At 37.1% G+C, this 24,177-nt stretch overlaps 1 protein-coding gene across 8 annotated transcripts in view; it reads left to right on the top strand.

Moving 5' to 3' along the window:
* Positions 1-24,177, top strand: part of HERC1 (HECT and RLD domain containing E3 ubiquitin protein ligase family member 1) — a 211,810-nt gene that overhangs the window by 92,306 nt on the left and 95,327 nt on the right. For 6 of the 8 annotated variants that reach the window (XM_064361396.1, XM_064361399.1, XM_064361398.1 and 3 more), the window contains exons 15-24: positions 3,286-3,438; positions 3,568-3,700; positions 5,084-5,275; positions 7,208-7,429; positions 9,363-9,536; positions 14,147-14,261; positions 14,350-14,470; positions 16,490-16,661; positions 19,294-19,633; positions 20,092-20,212. In XM_064361396.1, coding sequence (XP_064217466.1) covers positions 3,286-3,438; positions 3,568-3,700; positions 5,084-5,275; positions 7,208-7,429; positions 9,363-9,536; positions 14,147-14,261; positions 14,350-14,470; positions 16,490-16,661; positions 19,294-19,633; positions 20,092-20,212 — 1,743 coding nt within the window. The remainder of the gene's footprint in view (positions 1-3,285; positions 3,439-3,567; positions 3,701-5,083; positions 5,276-7,207; positions 7,430-9,362; positions 9,537-14,146; positions 14,262-14,349; positions 14,471-16,489; positions 16,662-19,293; positions 19,634-20,091; positions 20,213-24,177) is intronic. The other 2 variants (XM_064361400.1, XM_064361402.1) reach the window with 1 other exon arrangement.

The raw sequence follows: 24,177 nt of genomic DNA, 5'->3' as shown, positions 1-24,177 counted from the left end.
AAACAATGCACTTGATACTGAATGAGAATAGGTTGGTCAGTAGGATAGAGGACAGTGGATCCTATAGCTTTCCCTGTATTAGGATGACATTAATTCTAAATGTCTAGTGTTTCTTAAATTCATCTTTTTTTCCTTCCATTTATTTGAGTTCTAAGCCAGATCATTATGATTCAGTGCTAATAGTGTTATAGCTGTTGTCACTGTTGCTGGTCTCTTCTCAGCATCTTACTGCTGGAATAACTTTGTATTAAATAACTTCTTTATATTAAAGAATACAACTTCTTTGTATTAAAACCCCTTCAGGCCAGGCGCAGTGGCTCATGACCTTAATCCTAGCACTTTGGGAGGCTGAGGCAGTGGATCACCTGAGTTCAGGAGTTTGAGACCATCCTGGCCAATATGGTTAAACCCTGTCTTGACAAAATTGCAAAAATTAGCTGGGTACCTGTAATCCCAGCTACTCAGGAGGCTGAGGTGGGAGAATTGCTTGAACCTGGGAGGCAGAGGCTGCAGTAAGCTGAGATCGTGCCACTGCCCTCCAGACCGGGTGACAGAGCGAGACCCTCTCTCAGAAACAAAAGAAAAAAACCTTTCAGACTCTTGATCATTGGCTCATGCACCATTCTTACCTGAGCTCGTCCTTTTCCAGAATTGTACATTGTACACTTATTTCCTGTTGTTTTGCTCTACAAATCTATGATGTAAGTCTTGACTATTCTAGGAAACCTTGCCCAAATAACCCCATCTAGCCAGAGATGTGTATAGCTACACATCTCTGTACTCATCAGCACTTACAGGATCGGAGTGTACTGTGCAACTTAACTTTGAATTGTTTGGATATCAATTCATATTGTTTCCTATGGCTCTTCAGGGCCTGGACTATGTGCTCTTTTTCTTCCAATACAAGTCTTAGCGTTCTGTCCCATCCACATTAAGAGACTGTTCACTAAGTCAGAGTGAAAATTCTTCCTACAAAATTCTTTTCTTTCAGGTTTAAGAATGTAAATTTAATCTGATGTTAAGGGGCAATGGCTGCAAATGGATAAGAATAATGTGTATATAGCCATTTGCTAATGACTGAAATATTTTCCCAAAGTTATAAGGAATGTTACAACAAAATTGTAAGGAATATTAGGGCTGAGGCAGATGTATATATTATATGGAAATGGAAATACTAACTGCTTTTGAGTTGAAGTAATAAATTATTATCTTTTTCTGATGTGATTTAAATTAAATTTGTTCTAAGATTTTAAAATAATGGTACTAATTAACAACTTACAGCAAGGGCCCTACAGTGTTCTCATATTCTCTCTTGTATATTGTACACATAGACCAAATTTTCTGCCTAAAGATATTCAGCACATGATTATTTATAGGAAAAAAAGTTGGAAATAACAGAAATATCTAAAAATAGAGGAATGATTAAGTAATTTATGGTATATGTGTTTAATGGAATATTATATTACTTATATTTTATATACACATGGTTTACAAAAATGTGTAAAACATTGATTCCATTGTAAAAGCAGACTAAGAATAGAATATGCAGTACAATATTAGGAAAAATATTTTAAAAAGACAAAATCAGGAAAGAAATACACCAAAAAATACTATAGTAGTAGTCATTTTCTTTGAGTGACTGTTTAAATGATGCTTTAAAGTTTTTAAAATAAAGTTTTGATATTTTCTAAATATACTAAGCATTTCTTTTTAAAAAATTTATTAACTTGAAATAACTTAAAACTTACAGATGAGTGATAGGAATCATTCAAAGAACTCCCCTGCACTCTTCTACCAAATTTATTCTCTCTTTCTAAATCATTACAGAGTAAATTGCAGATGGCTGGCTGCCTTTAAGTATTTAAGCACATATTAAGTGTATATTTTTTAAAAACCAGGACATTTTCTTACATAACAACAGAATAGTTATTGAATTCAGAAAATTCAACATTGATACAGAACTGTTACTTAATATATAGTCTACATTTACATTTCTACAGTTGCCCCAATAATGTTCTTTATAGCAGTTTCTGGCGCCAGCCCTTCCCCTTCAGGATCTGGTCCAGGATCATACATTGTATCTAGTTATCATATCTCTTTTTTTATTTTTATTTTTATTTTATTAGAGACAGGCTTTCTCTTACCCAGCCTGGAGTGCAGTGGCATCATCATAGCTCACTGCAGCTTTGAACTCCTGGGCTCAAGTGGTCCTCTCACCTCAGTCTCCCATGTAACTGGGGCTAGAGGTGTGCACCACCATGCCCAGCTAATTAAAAAAATAAAATTGTAACAACAACAACAACAAAATTGTAGAGATGAAGTCTTGCTGTGTTGCCCATGCTGGTCTTGAACTTCTGGCCTCAAGCGGTCTTCCTACCTTAGCCTACCAAAGTGTTGGGATCACAGGTGTGAGTTACCACATCCAGCTACTACTACTTCTTTTTTTTTTTTTTTGGATGGAAAAACCAAATAGAAGTTACTTGATGAATTTTACCATTGATGAATTTTTTTTTTGTTTTTTTGAGACAGAGTTTCGCTCTTGTTACCCAGGCTGGAGTGCAATGGCACGATCTAGGTTCACCGCAACCTCCGCCTCCTGGGTTGAGGCAATTCTCCTGCCTCAGCCTCCTGAGTAACTGGGATTACAGGCACGCGCCACCATGCCCAGCTAATTTTTTGTATTTTTAGTAGAGACGGGGTTTCACCATGTTGACCAGGATGATCTCGATCTCTTGACCTCGTGATCCACCTGCCTCGGCCTCCCAAAGTGCTGGGATTACAGGCATGAGCCACCGCGCCCGGCCCCCATTGATGAATTTTACCATCTAATAGCTAGTATCATAAGGATTATAGCAAATATTTAAAAATTGGTAATGGGAGAAAGGCTATAATTCTTTTTTGTTTGTTTTTGAGATGTAGTTTCGCTCTTATTGCCCAGGCTGGAGTGCAGTGGTGCGATCTCAGCTCACTGCAGCCTCCACTTTCTGGGTTCAAGTGATTCTCCTGTCTCAGCCTCCCTGGTAGTTGGGATTACAGGCGCCTGCCACCATGCCCAGCTAATTTGTATAATTTTAGTAGAGACTGGGGTTTTGCTATCTTGGCCAGGCTGGTCTCAACCTCCTGACCTCAGGTGATCTACCTGCCCCAGCCTCCCAAAGTGCTGGGATTATAGGCGGGAGCCATTGTGCCCGGCCCATATAATGCTTCTTAAATCAGATTTATGGTAGGTTATTACTTTCAATTTTAAACACTTCAAATATAAACTTCCTTTGTGTGTCATTTTAGGATCAAGCATTTGGAGAGTTAGAAAAGAATAGTGATAAATTTCTACTTGGAACATCATCATCAGAAAACAGTCAGCCTGCTCATCTTCATGAACTGCTATGTTCACTACAGAAACAGCTGCTGGCATTTTGCCATATCAATAATATTAGTGAGGTATGTGATTTATTTGTTTTTTATGATGATCTATCAGGGACCTTAAAACTCAGATATTTGGATAGGCCATGATATTTTTGGACCTTGAGTCTTTCGAAGTAGTAATTTAGGAACTTCTTTTCTCCTTAGAACTCGAGCAGTGTGGCATTGCTTCATAAACATCTTCAGCTTTTGTTGCCTCATGCCACAGATATTTATTCACGTTCTGCAAATTTGCTCACAGAAAGTCCTTGGAATGGCAGTGTTGGAGAAAAACTAAGAGGTGAGTTTGGTATTTTATTATTTCATTTTGTATTTAAGAAGTGGTTAAGAAGCAAGAATACTTGCATTTCCAAAGTCTTAAGGGGGCCGGAAGCCTCTGACTGGAAAAGGAATGATCTTGAATCTCCTTTCTGTTGAAGATTCCTTTAATCTTGGTTTGAGGGTAGTGTTAGCAGTGATTGATCTTAAAAAGAGTCTACTTGGCATAACAGAGGCCTAATTTAAAGGTATTGGTTGATATAAACTCAAAAAGATTAATTTTAAATGGCATAAAGTGAGCTTTTTAAAATCTGGTCTTTAAAAAAAAAACACCTGTTCTTTCTTTACTTTCTCTTCAGCATTTATGATTTCTTCACTTTCCTTCTTGAAATTCTTTCTTCTTTGGGCTTCTGTGTAGTCACAGTACTTTTTTTCCTCCTCTTCCTCTGACTACTCTTTTTCAGTGGGTTCCTATAGGCTTCTCTTCCTTGGACATGCCCTCTAATATTGAGGATCCTCTGAATTTGGCCTTCAGTCCTCTTTTCTCCCCCAATGGTCTTATCTAGTGTCAGTGTCTTTAACAGCCATATGTATATTAATGACTTCTATATTTCCATCTAGCTGAGAACACCTTTCCTGAGCCCTAGAGTCTTCTTTAATTGCCTACTGGGTGTTTTTTCTTGGTTATCAAAAAGACAACTAAAATTTAATGTTTCTCTAAAACCAGTTGCCTCTGAAGTTCCCCCACTAAAAAAAGAAAGAAACAAGCTGTGAAACTGAAACCATTGCTTATTAGATACCTCTATTTGGCTGTTCCGCAGCAACTAAAATATGTTCAAACTGAGCTAATTTCTGAATGACCCCCTCTGCCCTGATACACAATGAAATATTGAAACAAAATTGATTTTAAACCAATACGCATTATAAAAACATGTTTTAAGCCGATCTTGATTTTTTGAAAAGTAAGTTTAGTTTAAAAACTATAAAAATATTCCCTCACTAGCAGGTAAGCACCAAGAGGACAAGAATTTTTGACGCTTTGTTCATAGCTATATCCCTTTCACTTAGAATTGTGCCTGGTTTGTCAATAAATATTTCTAGAGTAAATTATAAGATGAAGATAAATTAATGAATGAGAAATTCATAATGCATTTTAAGGAAAACAGTTACAATCCTTAGAATTTATTGGCATGGAGGATACATATGCTTTCCTGTAAAATGTTTGTTGGTGGTGCTTTCTGAAAGTGAGTAAACATGATACTACATCAGCTACCAAGTAGGTGTTCAACGGAGAGTTATTGAATGAGTCTACTCTAGTTCCAAGCTAAAATAATATTTCTTAGATTCCTTTTTTAAAAGTTCATTTGAAACAATTGTCCTGTGTTTAATTTCTTGCCCTTCATAGATGTGATATACGTCTCAGCTGCAGGCAGTATGCTCTGCCAGATTGTTAACTCCCTGCTGTTACTCCCTGTGTCAGTGGCTCGGCCTTTATTGAGTTACCTCCTCGACCTGTTGCCACCTCTTGATTGCCTTAATAGACTCCTGCCAGCTGCGGATCTTTTAGAAGACCAGGAGTTACAGTGGCCTCTTCATGGTAAGTAAAGATAATAAATGAGCAATTAATGCCTTTGAGAAAAGTTGTTCCTCTTGCACACATCACTGTATTTTTCCACTGGAGTCCATCTAAGGAACTTCCACACTGAAATCTTAAAAATTTTTCAGGTTTAATTAAGGCCTTTTATTTTATTATAAAGGATCCTGGCTGGAGCATAAAAGAATCTAGATTTTAGTCTTGGCTCTGCTAGTAACTTGCTCTATAATCTTGGGAAAGTCACTTATTCTTAGAGCCTTGGTTACTTCTCTTGGAAAGCATTGGGGTTGGAAAGATGACCTTGAGGGCCTATCTTATTTTAACATTATACAGTTTAGTGACCAAGTGTCACTTATTCCAAGTGTCAAGTTTACAACCGTATCAGGATGTTGATTAGGCTTTATATGGAGTTTTTCCAGGTTTATTCTTTTCTAAAGTGTCTCAGAACTTGATAAGATTCAGTCTATTTCTATCAGGTGAGTAAGGTGTCATTTTATTTTATTTTTTTCTTCTGTATATTTTTTCTTCTGTATATTTTCTTCTGTACATATTATTTTTTTCTTCTGTATATTATAACTGATATTTTCCTACAATTTTCTTTTTTCATGCTATCCTTTCCTAGTTTTTCTACAAAAATATACTAATCTCATAGCATGAATGTGGAACTTCCCTTTTTCTCCTGTACACTGAAATAATTTGTGTAAGATAGAGGTTATCTCAGTTTTAGAAGAATTTATCTATGAAACTGTCTGGCCCCAGTGTTTTGTTTGTAGGCAGACTCTGCCACTTCTCTTTTCTTCAGTGGTTAGTGTTCTCTTCCATCTTAGTTTCTTCTCATATCCATTTTGGAAATGTATATTTTTCCAGAAATGTTATTTTGTTGTTTTTCAAACTTATTGGCATAAAATTGTTTATAATATTCATGGTTAAAAAAATCTCTAGTATATCTGTGGTTATATCCTCTTTATTCCTATTTTTTGAATCTGTGTCAGCTTTTCTTCTTGAGTAATTTTATTAGTGGTTTATCTATTTTCCTTTTAGATAACTTGCCCACTGTCATTTCAAATAACTACTTTTTAGATTTGTCGATTTCTATTTTTATTTTACTGGTGTGTGTTCTTTATAGCTGTCATTTTGTGAAGTGAAGAACTTTTAAAAACAAATGTACAATAAGAAAGCATGGGTCTGGGCTGGGCACAGTGACTCACGCCTATAATCCCAGCACTTTGGGAGGCCGAGGTGGGTGGATCACTTGAGGTTAGGAGTTGGAGACCAGCCCGGCCAACATGGCAAAACGCTGTCTCTACTAAAAATACAAAAATTAGCTGGGCATGGTGGTGTATGCCTGTAATCCCAGCTACTTGGGAGGCTGAGACAGGAGAATCGCTTGAACCCGGGAGGCAGAATTTTCAGTGAGCCGAGATTGTGCCACTGCACTCCGGCCTGGGTGACAGAACGAGACTGTTTCCCCCCTAACCCCCACCACCCCGCAAAAAAAAGCATGAGTCTGGCTATTAGTATTAATTCTGAATTCACGCTTTAAAAAAGCATTAGACAATCTTGAGTGTCATTTTAATGGATAAATTTGTGTGTTGATTTTGGAGGAATAAATTCAGAGTACTCTCTAAAGATGGTGAATTCTGGTCTGGATAATAAAAAGTAGGAATATAATTGATTGGAATAATTTGTCGTATGTTTTATCTTAAAATTAGTAACATTACCAAGGAAAATTTTATTTGATTGCATAACTTCTCTGGATATTATTTTAAATTAGCCCGGTAAAAAGAAAAAATATAGAAAGTTTTATAATTTGTGTTTTCATTGTAAAATATTTTGCATCAATACCTTATTGCAGTATAGTAGGGGACCATAAGAAAGATTTTGAATCTTAAAAGTACGAGATAAAGACACAATTACTAATGATTTTGTCTTTAGGAGGGCCAGAACTGATTGATCCTGCTGGTCTGCCATTACCTCAGCCAGCTCAGTCTTGGGTATGGCTTGTGGATCTAGAAAGAACAATTGCTCTACTTATTGGGCGGTGTCTTGGTGGCATGCTTCAGGGCTCCCCTGTGTCTCCAGAGGAACAGGACACTGCATATTGGATGAAAACACCACTTTTCAGTGACGGTGTAGAAATGGACACTCCTCAATTAGGTAATGTGCTTCTCTGCAATGTTTAAAATACCTGCCTATTTGTACCTCAGTTGAAGATTATTCCGATGTTGCTAAATAGAGAACTGACAGGCACCAATTGCAACATCAGCAGCGTAGGGAATCTGGAACTATGACTTGGAGCCCTAAGAAAAATGGTTAAATCCTGCAGCACTGTATGGTGAAAAGAGCTCCCAGAGGAAATAGAAATTGTAGGTCTGGTCCTACTCTGTCATATTTATCACTCATTTTGAGCAAGTCATCTTATTCAGTGCCTCATCACTTATCTTTCGAGGCTTGGGGGTTATGAAACTGCTTCATGGAATGTATAGCACTGTAAGAATACTTAACCATGACTTATCAATGCAGCATCCCTCAGTTATGAGTGGCAATCTCTTTTCCCAGCCTGTCTTGCTTTCATGCTGACATTATGTTATATGAGTCCCAATTTTTTCTTCCCCATTTACAGTGCCTTTAGGATTTCTCTTCTGCATCATCTTCCATTTGTATATTTTGCTGGCAGGCCCTTTCCTAGACTGAACATGAAGACTCACCCCGTACTGCAGATGATCAGTTGTTTTATCTAGAATTAGTCCTTTAATCTCTCTAGGCTTCTCATTTTGAGTCTATAAAGTAATGATTTGGATTAGACAGGCTACATGACATTATTAGATCTAAAATTTATTATTTCTCTGATAAGAGAAAGAGACTCAACATTTCCATGAAGGAAAGTCCAAGAGAGATTGAGAGAAAAGAAGGAAAGGAGGAGAGCTGAAAAGAAAAAGTTAAACAAATTATGAGAAAGATTATGCTTCAAGATTTGAAGGGTTGGAGAGTAGGAGTGAGGGAAGTAGTTGAGGATTTTCTTCTGTTTCCAAATATGAGTGTACATTCATTTCATTTATGAACCAGAAAGTGATTTTGGCCATGGCTGATGAATTCTGGACTAGTATTTATGAAATATTTTGTTAAATTAAAATTATGGATTTTCAAGGGATATTTAACATGGTAAAGATAGTTCCACTGCTGTCAGTGTTTAACCTTGTAACAATTCTAAAGGACCTCCCAAGAACAAGAGTATTTCTCTATCTACCTTCCTCATCTTTCTGTTCTATTTACTCAATTAAACTGTCCTTGAATGTGAATAAAATCAATTTCAGTTTAATATTGTTTTTCACTTTTAAATTATAAAATCATGAAACTATTAAAATTTTATTTTACTTGTATGTATTAGAAAAAGGTATTAGCCTTTGTAACTATACAATAATTTGGTTATATTATGGGTTAAATTGACTTTTAGTACTAGCCCAAGAACCTCACCATCACTTAGAACATGGTTTTCTTTGTTTTTTTAAATGTGAAATGAATTCTGAATATCAAATGTTTTACTGAAAAGTTAGGAACCACCTGTATAAATATAAATATCAATTGAGAAATTGTTCATGGTGTCTTTTGCATGGATCATTTTTAACTGATTATTTTTACTTAAGTCTGTTAAAAAATGGTCTAATCTCTTTTTGAATGGTTCCTTGTTTCTCAAAGAGGATACCATTTCGTTTTGAGCAAGACAATGTTTTTTTATACAAGACTGTTGCATGTGTAGGACATTTAGTTTCTCTGGCCTCTGCCTGCCAAAATGCCAGAGCTGGGGTGTATAGTTCAGAGGTAGAGCATTTGACTACAAAATGCCAGAGTTTTTTTTTTTGGCATTTTGGTGGAATGTCACATTTGGTAGAGTGTCACATCCTTCTGGAGAATGTAAGAGGGGTGATACTACCTCCAACTGAAAAACAGTATAGGACTTTACTGTGGTAGCATCTACTTAAAATGGTTTAAAATTTATCATTTGATATGCATTAAATAAATGTGGTAAGATTTTACTTGTAGCACCAAAATTCATGATGTTAAAATTGGTAACTTGAGTTTTTTTTTTTAGATAAATGTATGAGTTGCCTGTTAGAAGTAGCACTTTCTGGAAATGAAGAACAGAAGCCTTTTGATTATAAATTGCGGCCTGAAATTGCTGTCTATGTAGACTTGGCACTGGGTTGTTCTAAAGAGCCTGCCCGAAGCCTTTGGATCAGCATGCAGGACTATGCTGTTAGTAAAGGTAAGAAAAAGAAGATAAAGGGAGTAAATTTGTAGTTAGCTCATAATGCTCACAAATATGTATGCAGTATATATTAATGAAAATCACACAGATCACCCTATTTTTTTTAATATGAAAAGGTATTTTATAAATAACATGTTTAAACCATCTGTTTTTCCCTTTGTGGAGAATAGTGTAGCTATTTTTTCATATACGTGTTTCCACTTAAACATACTGTGTGAAAATTGAGATTTACATAATAGATTTATAGGTAATCATTTTATTAAAGTGTAGTAGTCTCCCCATATCTGTGGGTGATGTGTTCCAAGGCCCCCAGTAGATTGCCCAAAACCACAGGTAGTACCATACTCTATATACATTACGTTTTTTTATTGTGTATACATACTTATACATGATGAAGTTTAATTCAGAAATTAGGCATAGTAAGACATTAACAGCAACAATAATAAAATAGAACAATTTTAATAATATGCTAACTGAATCATTACTTTTGCACTTTGGGGCCATTATTAAGTAAAATAAAGGTTACTTGGGCTGGGCGGTGGGGCTCACGCCTGTTATCCCAGCACTTTGGTAGGCTGAGGTCGGCGGATCACGAGGTCGGAAGATCCAGACCATCCTGGCCAACATCTTGAAACCCCATCACAACTAAAATATAAAAAATTAGCCAGGCATGGTAGCACATGCCTGTAGTTCAAGCTACTTTGGAGGCTGAGGCAGGGGAATTGCTTGAACTCAGGCGGCGGAGGTTGCAGTGAGTTGAGATTGCATCACTGCACTCCAGCTGGGTAACAGAGCAAGACTCCATCTAAAAAAATGATAATAATAAGGGTTTCTTGAACACAAGCACTGTGATACTGCAGCAGTTGATCAGATAACCAAGAGGGTTACTAAGCAACTTTGTGAGATTTCAGATTTTCTACTCAGAAGGGCATGTAATTTAAAATTTATGAATTGTTTATTTCTGGAATTTTCCATTTAATATTTTTGGAGCACAAAATATTTTTGGATCACAAGTAACTGAAACCATGAAAAGCAAAACCATGGATAGGGTGAACTATTGTATTCCATGCTTTGTAAATGGATCTATTTTAAGAGTCTGTTCAATGATTTGCTTCCCTTTGCAAGCCCCTGGTTTAATAACTGAAGGGATATGTACTTAGAAGTATAAGCTCTTGGTGTGGTCAGTATTTCTTCATCTGTAAAACATTTTGCCTACTTTAGAGTGCTAGTGAAGATATCAGTTTGAGCTAAGATGTACTATTAAGTGCCATGGTGAAGTACTATGCAAGTATGTGGTAGTGTTTCAGTTTCTAATATTATTTGATTAAGAAGGGCACAGTGGCTCACGCCTGTAATCTCAGCCCTTTGGGAGGCTGAGGTGGGAGGATCACTTGAGGCCAGGAGTTCGAAACCAGCCTGGCCAACTTGGCAAAACCCTGTCTCTACTAAAAATACTAAAAATACAAAAAAATTAGTTGGTCATGGCAGTGCGTGCCTATGATCCCAGCTACTCGGAAGGCTGATGCACAGCAATCACTTGAACCCTGGAGGTGGTGTTTGCACTACTGCACTCCAGCCTGGGTGGCAGAGTGAGATTCTGTCTCAAAGAAGCAAACAACAACAAAGAAAAGTAATTTTATGTACATATTTTCAAAGAATGTACCTGGTTTCTTTTTAGCTCCTCGGCTTTTTTAACAATGATTGGGATTGTTCAGAATACCTATCTCTAGTTTTCTTTCTCCTTGTCATTGTCTTACCCTATCTCTAGTTTTGTCCCATTTTTTTTAATTTTCTTCCTTGTGTGATAAAAATGGCAATAATAAATACATTTTTACTTTTTATGGCCTTTATTTTTTATAAAGAAATGAAATGAGATACATATTATTCGGATCTACCAGAAAGATGACATCTTTGAAAGTTTAATCTCGTCCTTTTTTTTTTTTTTTGAGAGGTAGTTTCGCTCTTGTTGCCCAGGCTGGAGTGCAGTGGCATGATCCCAGCTCACTGCAACTTCCTCCTCACAAGTTCAAGTGATTCTCCTGCCTCAGCCTCCCAAATAGCTGGGATTATAGGCATGCACCATCCAGCTAATTTTTGTGTTTTTAGTAGAGATGGGGTTTATGCCATGTTGGCCAGGCTGGTCTCGAACTGCTGACCTCAGGCAATTTACCTGGGTCGGCCTCCCAAAGTGTTTGGATTACAGGTGTGAGCCACCATGCTGGTCCCATTTGGTTTGTTTCTTAATCATTTATTCATTCATTCTCTTATGGTGACTTCTACCAGAGTTGAAATACTAAGGTAATGAGGAGGGGAAAAGTGTACTTTCTAAGATGTATTTTCTGATATTTTATATTTGTAACATTTGCTTGGGATGTGCTGTTAGGTTTTCTGTATCACATTATCACTTATTACCTTACAATGAGAACTTTATAAAAAACCAACTAGATATAAGATGAGTAAAAACTTGTTGTCTGGGTTTGTTTGTTGTATTACATATATACTGTAAGCATAGGCGTTATACCTGAATAGTGGAAACATTCTTTGGTGTTTGGTATGAAATGAACATACCAAACACCAAAGAATGAAGGTGTTTGGTATGAAATGAACATACCAAACACCAAAGAATGAAGGTGTTTTAAAAGAACCCATTATTTTAAAAATTGCGTAGAATAATCCCTGCTAAATTCAAAACATGGCAAAGGGTATTACTTTAGTTTGCTTTTAAAATTGAGTATTAGCTTCCTTGAAATGGAGTCTTGTTGGATTTTTAGTCTTAGCAGTTCTCAGAATAGTAAGCAGTTCCATGGAACAGATGATTTCTTAAGAGCCTGATGAGGAAAAATTTTGGACATAATACAGACTGTCATTCTATGATTCTCTGTGGACTGTAAGATTTTCTTAAAATCTGGCATATTTGTTCTTGTCAATTTTTTCACCAATAAAGTAGGCTAAGTCTGAACTTAAATTTCTGACTTAGGCATACAGAAATGAAAACCAACATGTAATATTTTTATCTCTGGAGATGGGAGGTTTAAGAAAGAATTAAGAATAAAAATTAATCTGAAGCTAAAAATTTTTCAAGGGTGTTTTTCATTGGTTTGGTTTTGTTTATAAGTAACCCAGACATTTAGCAAATCTGACAAATGAACAGAGACTATCAGTCCTTCTGGGAGCAGAGTGGACAATAACTGTCCGACCCCCATTTGAAATCTACTGAATATACTGCATTGTTAAAGTACATTCTTAAAATACTGGTGTGCCAACACAAAATTAAAGAATGGGAAGAGGCCGAGTGTGGTAGCTCACGCCTGTAGCTCCAGCTACTTAGTAGGCTGAGGCAGGAGGATTGCTTGAGCCCAGCGGTTTGAGACTGCAGTGAGCTATATAGTCACCACTGCACTCCAGCCTGGACAATAGAGTGAGATCCTGTCTCTCGGGGGAAAAAAAAGGAAAAAAAAGCATCTGACTGGTCCTCATCAATAATGTTGTGATTTGGGTTTTCAATTACATGTCTTAATTTCTGTTTTAAGAATTGTTGTTTCATTTCTTACCTACTTAAATGTACTTGTATTCACAGTATATACTTTTATGTCTTTGAATACCAGATACATGTATATGCAACCTAGTTTACTCACTATCTCCTCTAGAATGTCTAATGGAGAGTATTTAAAACTAGACTCCTGATTCCAGCTCCTTACCCTCGAAACTTCCTGTGGTCTTCCTTTCTCAGTAAATGCCAACTACATTTTAAATACATTTAGAGTCATCTTTGACTTCTGTCATATTCTCACATCACACATCTAACCTATTAACAAACCCTGTCGATTCTACCTTCAAAATGCATATGGACTCTCTAGCCTCTTGTCACTACCTTCGCTGCTCCTACCTTTTTCTGAGCCATCATCATTTCTCACCTGAATTACTACAATAATTACTTCTACTATTGCTATCCCTATAAGTCAGTTCTCCACTGAGAAGAGTGAGCTTTCAAAAATATAAGTTAGATCATCTCTGTTCAAAGCCTTCTGATGCTGCTTCTCATTTTTCTCAGGGTAAAACCTGGAGGACTTGTACTGGCCTGCAAGGGCATTGGGATCTGGTCCCTAGCCAGCTTTCTCGTGTCTTCTACCCATTCCTTGCATGCACGTTTTGTCCCAGTCACACTGGCCTTGAACCCATCCCAAAATCTCTGCACTAGCTTTTCCTGAGGGGACCCATTTTCACATGGCTTCTTCGCCCATTTCATTTGGATCTCTGCTCAAATATAACCTTATCAGAAACCTTCCCTCACGTAGTACAGTACTCCCACCCTGTTTTATTTTTCCTTATAGCACTTACCTGTCATATTAATGTTTTCTTTTTAATTTTCTCTCCTGCCCCGCTCCTCCTAATAAGAACATAAGCTCAGTTAGATCAGGGATTTAGTTTTGTTCACTGTGATATCCTCAGTGCTTGGAACAATAAATGGGATCTAATGAGGTGCATTTGTTAAGTAACTGTTTAGAAAGATGATAAAATTCAGGTGTTAGATGACTAAAGCTATAAAAATTACCTCTGAACTGTTTTCTGAGCCCTTTTAAATGTCAATGCATCATTTTTATTTTCAGATTGGGACAGTGCAACTTTAAGTAATGAGTCACTCTTGGACACTGTGTCTAGATTTGTTCTTGCAGCTCTTCTGAAACACACAAATTTACTTAGTCAAGCATGTGGAGAAAGCCGGCAAGTAACTTAAAACTATCCTCAGACAAATATTTGCTCTCATAATGTTAGAAATTAGGTAACTTTTCTATTTTGGTTCTTCTTTTAGATATCAACCTGGTAAAAGCTTATCAGAAGTGTACCGTTGTGTATATAAAGTTCGAAGTCGTTTACTTGCTTGCAAGAACCTTGAACTTATTCAAACCAGGTCATCATCACGGGATAGATGGGTAAAGTTTGAAATCAATTAATTTCTATGTTCTTCTGCAAGCTTCGAGAGCTAGTTCTTTAATGGTTTATGTGAGAAAAAAAATGTGCCTTGGTTATCGCATGTGTTCAGTACATGTTGAGTAGTTCTTTTTCTAGTAGTAAAATAAAGATTTGAGATTTATTTAACCTCACAGTTACCAAGTGTGATATGGGTTTAAGAAAGTTTAGTTGGCTGCATAAATGTTAATAACAAATTGAATGGTTCAAATCTTAGAAATTATTATTCCTCTCTTTGTGCTGATCAGACCACATTTGAATTTTCCTGTTTAATTTGGGGTGCCATAATTTATGAGGGACATTAAGAAATACCTTGGATTGCTAAAGTCCAAAAATCATCTCACACAAGGACTAGAAAGTATAAAAAATGTTCAGCTTAGAGAAGTGAAAACCAAGGAGGGATATGTGTGTGTATGTCACATATTAGCTGCCTTAAAAATACTTAAAGAACTTCTCTATAAGAGAGAAAATAAATGTGTTCCTTGTTCTGGAAGACACAACTAGGACCAAAGGATACAATCAAATGGGGAATCATTGTTAGCTGAATAGGCCTTCTGATGATTAGAGTTGTCTACCATTGGAAATGAAAATGGAAACTACTCTTTTTTGAGACAGAGTCTCACTCTGTCGCTTAGGTTGGAGTGCAGTGGCATGATCTTGGCTTACTGCAACCTCTATCACCCAGGTTCAAGTGATTCTCCTGCCTCAGCCTCCTGAGTAGCTGGGATTATAGGCATGCACTACCACGCCCTGCTAATTTTTTGTATTTTTAGTAGAGACGTGGTTTCACCATGTCGACCAGGCTGGTTTTGAACTCCTGACCTCAAGTGATGTGCCCGCTTTGGCCTCCCAAAGTGCTAAGATTACAGGCGTGAGCCACTACACATGGACGAAACTACTTATTAAGAACAGTCCAGAAGTAATTCTTATAGCAAAAAGGAGATAATTTCTGAAGTGCTTGGTAATCGTGATAACATTATTTGAAAATTATAAATGCAAACCTGGATTAAAAAACATTATCTTTATAGTGCTTACCTTGAAACTTAACTAATCAGATGCTTTGCACTCCATTATTTAGTCCTCATGTTTAAAAAACCAAACTGTGTCTCTCCATTTGTAGACTTTTTGCATATACTGAATTAGTATTTGTGGATCTGTTTGTTAGTACCTTGAAAGTCCATGAAATGTATTTGCCATTTTGATGAGGCTCAGGTTTGAAACTCATGCATGGGGATAAATGACATGTAGTGTGTGAGTCTGACTCCTCAGTATCCCCAACTCCATGAAATTCCTAGGTTATTTAATAGTCATGAGTCACAGATAACTTTTATGATGGATCTGAGGATATAATTAAAATTTTTCATTTGTGCTTTATATTGAATGGCATTTATGACTGTCTGAGTATCTGTTATAAGGATTCTTTCCCTTGTCTAGATGACTGCTAGGTAGTAACCACTATGGGGAATGTTAACATTGTCCTTGGTAGATTTCTGATTTTTAGTTTGTTCAGGGGGCAAAGTTAAAGAAAAAAAATTAAAACCAATACTGTTTTAAATTTAGAATTATTAAACATTATTTATACAGAGTAATAGTAACATAAACAACTTGAAGAAAATGGAATGTATTCAAAATTATGTGCTTTAATGATCTTTTATGCTTGATATTGTGTTCATTACAATTTAAGTTGCAGCTCTGTAGGAATTTACAGCTGAATAGCAATATAGATATGAATCAATTTACAGAATGACATTTTAATCAAAATTCTGAGGAAGGAAGAGCATATGTGTGTTGTGTATATATTTTGTATACATATATTCTTTCTAATCTAAGATTTATCTTTTGAGGTTTTGTAGTAAAGTTCATATGTTATTACTGATACCAACAATATTTTCCATGATAAACAATTTTAAGGTTTTTTAAAGTTTTAAAAAGATTTTTGAAAAAGTGTACTTAGTATACTAGTTTCTGATCATTCCTTTAAGATATCAGAAAACCAAGACTCTGCAGATGTTGATCCTCAGGAACATTCATTTACTCGAACTATTGATGAAGAAGCTGAAATGGAAGAACAGGCTGAGAGAGACCGGGAGGAAGGGCATCCGGAGCCAGAGGATGAAGAGGAGGAACGGGAACATGAAGTGATGACAGCTGGCAGTGAGTATACCCTTCTTACTTTCTAGGTACAAACTGTGGCATTCTTTTTTATAGAGGAACTAACTTGAAAGAGAAAGGCAAAATTTCTCCATAGTTTATCTAAAAGGACTTTATGTTCTGCTGGTGATCTCAATTTGTATTAGCTGACATTTCATGGGCTCTCAACAACTGTACTAGTATTATTCTCATGATTTTGGATTGCGTATTCAGGGCTGAGAAGCTCTGGAAGCAGGAATGTCAGTACCTGCTTCACTGAGCCTCATGCATGAAATGAAACCCATGAGTCATTGGATAGGGTCATTCAAAGTATGTCCTCTGGGGCACCAAGTTATCCATCAGCTTTGAAGACCTGTGTGGTGAGGAAGAGAGCCCTTTTCTATCCCTGTTAGGAGAGTCATATTGTTTTCCATGTGTCGAACTTTTAAAATTATAAATTTCATCCACTGACTACACTGCTATTTCGATAGGGAGCAAGAATATACATGAGACTGCTATTGACGGGGTGAATAAAACTTTTCATACTTTTATATTCCAAGGCTACAGATAGTTTTTAAAGGTAATTATTTATATGTTTAAAGAGAATGTCAGAGCTTTTAAAACATTTATTAGTGTCTTTTGAGTGATTGGACTTTTTCAAATTAAAGTGTGTATTCAGTCTGTACCCTAAAACATTATGGTCACCAATGCATTTGGTGTTGAGATTGTCTGTATCTCAATCAACTTGGCACTTACTTTATTGTCAACTTATTTGTGTTCTGCGTACTTCTAAAAATGATTTTTGAGGGGGCTTGAAGCAAGACTAAACGTGATTTAAACAAAAGGAAAAGTGTCTAAATGGAGTAAAGGGAGTTGGAGATGGGGCAGGAAAATAATTGTATTTTAAAAACCTAGGCCGAGGGAACTTTTGCAGTGGAATGTAAACTTAGTTTAGAAATTCCTGGAAGCAGACTAAAGGCGAAAATATAGTAACAAAGTATAACCTTCAATTATGATACAAGAAAAAATGATAGTCATCTGGGAACTAATACTTTTCAAACTAGCTGTGCTTTTAGAGCATCTATATATGTTGGGCACTGGGTCAGGTGCTTTACACAGATTAGGTTATTTTCACGACCATCTAAGATTCTAGTATTACCTCATTCTAAAGATAGATGAACTAAGGTTTAAGGATGCAAAATTGTATGACTTGCGCCACAGTTAGTAACAGCTAGAATTAGAACCAGGTCTGCCCCAAACACCAATGATCATTCTCTTAACCACTGATTTCTAGCTCTGGACTCTGAGAGGGCTTATTGCTTTGACTTTTTTGTGGAAACAAGGGACTTTTAATAGTATAATGAAAATATTGTCACAGTTCTGTAAAATATACAGACCAGTTTTGAAAGTTTGTACTTCCATATTAACTGATGAATCTAGTATTTTACCAACTTTTTTGGCTTGAATTTCCCATTAAGAATACTGTCTTCAGGCCAGGCATGGTGATTTACGCCTATAATCCCAGCACTTTGGGAGGCTCAGGCGGGCAGATCATTTGAATTCAGGAGTTCGAGACCCACCTGGCCAACATGGTGAAACCCCATCTCTACTAAAAATACAAAAATTAACCAGGCCTGGTGGTGGGCACTTATAATCCCAGCTATTCGGGAGGCTGAGGCAGGAGAATTGCTTGAACCTGGGAGGCGGAGGTTGCAGTGAGCCAGGATCGTGCCACTGCACTCCAGCCTGGTCGACACAGCTAGACTCCATCTCAAAAATAAAAAGCAAAAGAAAAAAAAAGAATACTGTCCTCACACCAAATTTGTGCAAAAAATTTCTTTTCTATTGTGAAATATCTGCCACTGCATCAGAACCTTAACTCCACTGATGTTTTACACTTTGAATTGGGGAAAGACTAGCATCAGGTGGTTATTCCTGGTGGTGCTATCTCACTCTGGAGGCAGTCTTGCCCCATGTATTAAAACTAAATTCTTTGTTTCAGCAAAGACCTTTAGTGACAGTGCTTATTTAATGTGTTTAAGATACAGCAAAGTGTAGAGGTTAGGGATTATATGGACTTTGGAAGGGGAAAGGGGACTTTTTGTTGTAACTAATATAACTTAAATTTTGTCTGTTTTTTTTTTCTTTTTTGTAACCTCCCTCACATTTTTCATACCAAGGTTGTGAACGTTTTAGAAGTAAGCAGTTATTTTTATGTAACGTAGTGCTTCACAGGCTTTTGTGGGATTTAAAATCAGCTGAAGGGCCTTTAAAACACAGATTGTTGGGTCCCTCTCCTAGGGGTTCTGATTCGGAAAGTCTGGGGTGGGTCTGATAATTTGCATTTCTAACAAGTGCCCAGATGATGTGGGTGCTGCTGGTCTCGGACCATACATTGAAAATCACTGATCTAATTAATTAATAACGTTTGCAATATGATCAAATTAAATTCTATAAAGGTGGATTAGTATTTCCTAATGTAATTTTTATGAATATATAGCATTTTAATATATTTCAAATGTAATTTTAGCTAAGTTAACTGTGTTGTTTTTAATGTCTAAAAAATAATTTTTCCCTCTTTCAGTAAGTTTTTGGTCCAAACTTTTTGACTATTTTTATTGTTATTTTCTTTGCTCTTCTCTCCCCATGTGTTAAGACCTTGTTTTTGTGTTGCATGTTACAGAAATCTTTCAGTGTTTCCTCTCAGCCCGTGAAGTAGCTCGTAGCCGAGACCGAGATAGAATGAACAGTGGGGCAGGGTCTGGGGCTCGAGCTGATGATCCACCTCCTCAGTCTCAGCAAGAGCGAAGGGTCAGCACAGACCTTCCTGAGGGTCAGGATGTGTACACTGCTGCATGCAACTCCGTGATCCATCGGTGTGCCCTGTTAATATTAGGAGTAAGTCCTGTGATAGATGAGCTTCAGAAGCGAAGAGAAGAAGGACAGTTGCAGCAACCTTCAACAAGTGCCTCTGAAGGGGGTGGACTTATGACCAGGTGGGACTGACTAGACCCTGAAAACATTACCTCTCATTTTCCTTTGTTACCTTATGCACTGAAATGGTTTGTTTCCAAAGTTACAGTGTTCTAATGTTAACATAGACATGAAAGAAGAAATGCAAATTGACTAGGATGAATTTAAAGTGATATAAATACTGATACTGATTTCGCATGGACTATAAATTTCTGATTAAATGAGGAGGCACAATTTTTCATATATAGATAAACAACAGCAGTGAAAAAGCATGTGAACTTACTTGCATCCCTCTGTAGTTTAGTGACATGCAAATTATTTTGAGAAGGGCTTTGTGCTTAGGCAAGAGTCAGGATTTCCCATCAACTGACATTACTCTTCACTGTGTGTGTATATGATCTCTGTGCTCCAATTCCATTCCATTTTATGTTCACTTACAATCCTAAATAAAATAACTTTGTTTTGTGTGCACGTGAGACAGGAGTGAAAGTCTTACTGCAGAGAGCCGGCTAGTCCACGCAAGTCCAAATTATAGACTGATCAAATCGAGGAGTGAATCTGATTTGTCTCAGCCTGAATCAGATGAAGAGGGTTACGCACTGGTAGGTATACCCAGATTCAGTAAAGAAGGATTTTTGTTTTCAATGTATAGATACATAAGGCTTCAGTTAGAGTAAGTAATATGTTTGGTTTAGACATTAAAAACTTTTTTCAAAAAGAACTTTAAGAGAAATAACTATATTGCATAGATATTTACCACATACATGTTAATGATATCAATCTCTCGCTCTGACTTCTTTCTAAACTCTAAATTCATATATCTGACTCTGATGGACACTCCACCCAAATGAGTCAGGTTACCCAATCTTAACCTATCCACAAGTGAACTTGTCTTTCCCAAACCTGTTTCTCTTCTATTCCCTATTTTAGTAGATGATACCATTAACTATCTGGGCTAGAAACCTGGGATCATCCTTGACTCTTCCTTTTTCTTATCTCTACCTCTTTATCCTCCACCCCTTCCCAATCCAGTTAGTTACGTCTTAAAAATTTTATTGTTAATGTGTCTCCAATGTCCTCTCCTCTCCCTTTTCTTCTGCCACTGCCCTGTTTTAAACTTTGCCTCACCTCTTTCCTTGTGCCCACCTTCCACATTTCACTAGATGAATATATCTAAAGTACAAATCTGTTTATATCTCCTCTACTTAAAATCTTTTAACAGCCCTGTTAACTATCAAAAAAGCCTCAGAACCCAGACTGCAGGCATTTTAGAGTAAAGATAAATAAGATGCTAATTTATATAAAAAGGAAGTAAGGTAAAAGTACACTACATTGTCACTGGTGAATATAAAGTGAAAACTATTTAGAAGATTGCTTCTATTTGAGGAAGTTTGGACTTGGAGTTAATTGATAGCTAGGTTTTCAATTTGGCTGTTCCTCTGCCTTATGTGCGATTCTATATGTGCAATGACCTCCCTGAGCTTTAGTGTCCTATTGGGTGATATAAAGATGGTAGTGCCTGTTGTGTTTATGGTAATGTGTCAGACTTGGCCTCTAGTCCTGATTCTACTGTTAAAGAGCCGTGGGATCTTAGTCATATCATGTGACACCTCAAAGAGAAACACTAGCATTTGAGATAGACTTATCTATAAGCTCCATGTTTATTTCTGAAATTCCTCTATTGTGTTAACTGAGATAAGGGATATGAAAATATTTTTGAAAAAGTACAAAGTGCTACATAAAGAAAAAGTTATTGTTTAAAAAAAGCTTCCATAAAGGATTCCTCATCTAAAGAAAGTTGAACAGTGTCTTTAAGTTTCATTGTATCATGACATTTTGTTTATACTTCCTCCTTTCTCTTTCATCTGCATTAATATTTCTAGGCTCCCACTTCACACTGTCAGTCTTATAGTCTAGTGAGATTTCTCTGTGTTCATATATGTCTCTGTCAATTTATTTTTTTCTGATCAATCTGACTCATTATCTAGTCTCCTCACTCTGTGATAATTCACCTTTTTTTGGTGGTGTTGGGGACAGGATCTTACCCCGTCACTCAGGCTAGAGTACAGTGGTGTGATCGTAGCTCACTGCATCCTCAAACTACTGCGCTAAGCAGTCCTCCTGCCTCAGCCTCCCGAGTAGCTGAGATTACAGGCATGTGCCACCATGTCTGGCTAATTTTTAAAGATTTTTTATGTCTTGCTGTATTGCCCAGGCTAGTCTTAAATTCCTGACCTCAAGTGATCCTCCTGCTTCAACCTCCCAAAGCGTTGGGATTACAGATGTGAGCTCCCAACCCTGTGATAATTTTAAAACATAGATCATGTCATTTCTCTGCTCAAAGTCCTGCAATGACTTCCCTTTTCTCAGACTAGAAGCCTAAGTCCCTACAGTGGCCTATAAGGCTGTACACGTTCTGGCCCCACTACTTCTCTGATTTCTGCTACTCTTTGATGATTCTCCTTCTGCCACACTGGACTCTTAGCTGTTCCATGAATCTACAGCACAGGTTCCCTTTAGGGCCTTAACTGGCTGTTTCTTAGGACTGGAATGCTATTGTCTGCATGGCTAACTCCCTCTCTTATTCAAGTCTTCATTCTGTTACTTTTTTCGTAAAGCTTATCCTGACCACCCTATTTAAAATGGCAATTTTCTTTTTTTCCACATAATCACTCCCTGTCTCCCTTGCCTTGCTCTGTTTTTTCTGGAGCACCAGAAAAAACACCTAATGTGTAATTTAGTTATTATATTCATTGATCAGTTTGTCTTAGCCTATGTTAGAATATAAGCTCTTTAATGACAGGATTTTGTTGCTGTTTTATTCACTTTTATATTCTAAGCACCTGTAATAGTGCCTGGCACATGGTAGGTAGTCAAGAAATTTTTTTTTTAATTTATAAATAACTGTCTATTCTATTGTGGCAAAATTTCCCCATGCATTCGGTTTTTTCCATTTTTAAATTCAAGCCCTCCATTTCCTTTTTCTGGAGTAGGTATTTTCAAACTAGTCTCCCTACTTTTTCCACTTTTGCTCTTTAGACACTTCTCTCCAAGTTAGAATTCTTGAAAACACACACAACAACAAAACACCTACCTGCTGGTTTTCCTTCTCAAACATCTCATTTTACTGCAGAGAGCTGGATAGTCCGTGCAAGTCCAAATTATAGACTGATAAAATCGAGGAGTGCCTACACTGCCTACTTGGAAATCAAAGATTCTGGAAAGTGGAACCAATATTCTTCTGCAGCTGTCTACATTTTTGCCATAGTAGTTCATCTGCCAGACCCAAAACATAACTCCTGAGCCTTTGCTAGAGCACTGTTTGCCGTAAAAGTTCTCCTACGCTTCTTTGCTAATGTCCTATCTTTCCCTGAAGGACTGTCTAAAATGTTACTTCTTCCAGAAAGCTTTCTCAGCTACTTTACTCTCCCAGTTGTCCCATGACAACTGACAACTTGTTAGGCTCTCTAATAATCCACTGTTTGTGTTGGACTTATTTATGTATTATTAGTATGTCTTCCCAGTAAACCCACTAGAAATCTAGGATTTCCTGATTTTTATTTTTCCTACATGCCCCTGATATCTCCTACACAGTACTTTATATATTGCAGATGATTAATACCTCATTTCCACTGAAATGAAAATATAAAAAGGAAGATGGGTATAATTAAAGTGGCATACTTTTGGGCAATCAGCAATGAAATCTGACTTAGAATAGGGTAACAACTCACTATGGACTTCGACCTGTACAAGACATTTAGCCTTCCTGAGCCCTGGTTTCTTTATCTTTGAAATGGAAAATAATGCTTGTTACACTTGCCTCAACTGTGTTATGAAGAATAAATTTGGTAATACAATTTAAAACATTTAGGAAATTATAAATGGGGACAACAGATCAATGGAGGAGGATTGAGCTTAAGATTTAATTGCCAAGATTGTTCATTTAGATTTTCTAGTTGTTCACTTAGTTTTTAGAAAATTTTTTAAAAGGCTAATAAACCCATTTTTAAAAATGACTGAGCCAGGCGCAGTGGCTCACGCCTTTAACCCCAGCACTTTGGGAGGCTGAGGTAGGTGAATTGCTCAGGAATTCGAGCCCAGCAGTTCAAGACCAGCCTGGGAACATGGTGAAACCTTGTCTTTACAAAAAATACAAAAAAAAAAAAAAATCAGCCTGGCGTGGTGGCTTACCCCTGTAATCCCAACACTTTGGGAGTTCGAGGCGGGCATATCACAAGGTCAGGAGTTAGAGATCAGCCTGACCAACATGGTAAAACCCGGTCTCTACTAAAAACACAAAAATTAGTCGGGTGTGGTGGTACGCACCTATAATCCCAGCTACTCAGGAGGCTGAGGCAGGAGAATTGCTTGAACTTGGGAGGTAGAGGTTGCAGTTAGCTGAGATCATACCACTGCACTCCAGCCTGGACGACAGAGTGAGACTCTGTCTCAGAAAAAAAATAGCTGTGTGTTGTGGTACCTGCCTGTCACAGCTACTTAGGAGGCTGAGGTGGGAGGATCACTTGAATCTGGGAGGCAGAGGTTATAGTGAGCTAAGATTGTGCTA

Source organism: Aotus nancymaae, unplaced genomic scaffold (genome assembly GCF_030222135.1).
Source record: "Aotus nancymaae isolate 86718 unplaced genomic scaffold, 86718_ANA_hifiasm-v0.15.2.pri h1tg000041l, whole genome shotgun sequence".
Lineage (NCBI taxonomy): Eukaryota > Metazoa > Chordata > Mammalia > Primates > Aotidae > Aotus > Aotus nancymaae.
This window is presented reverse-complemented; position numbering and strand designations above follow the sequence as displayed.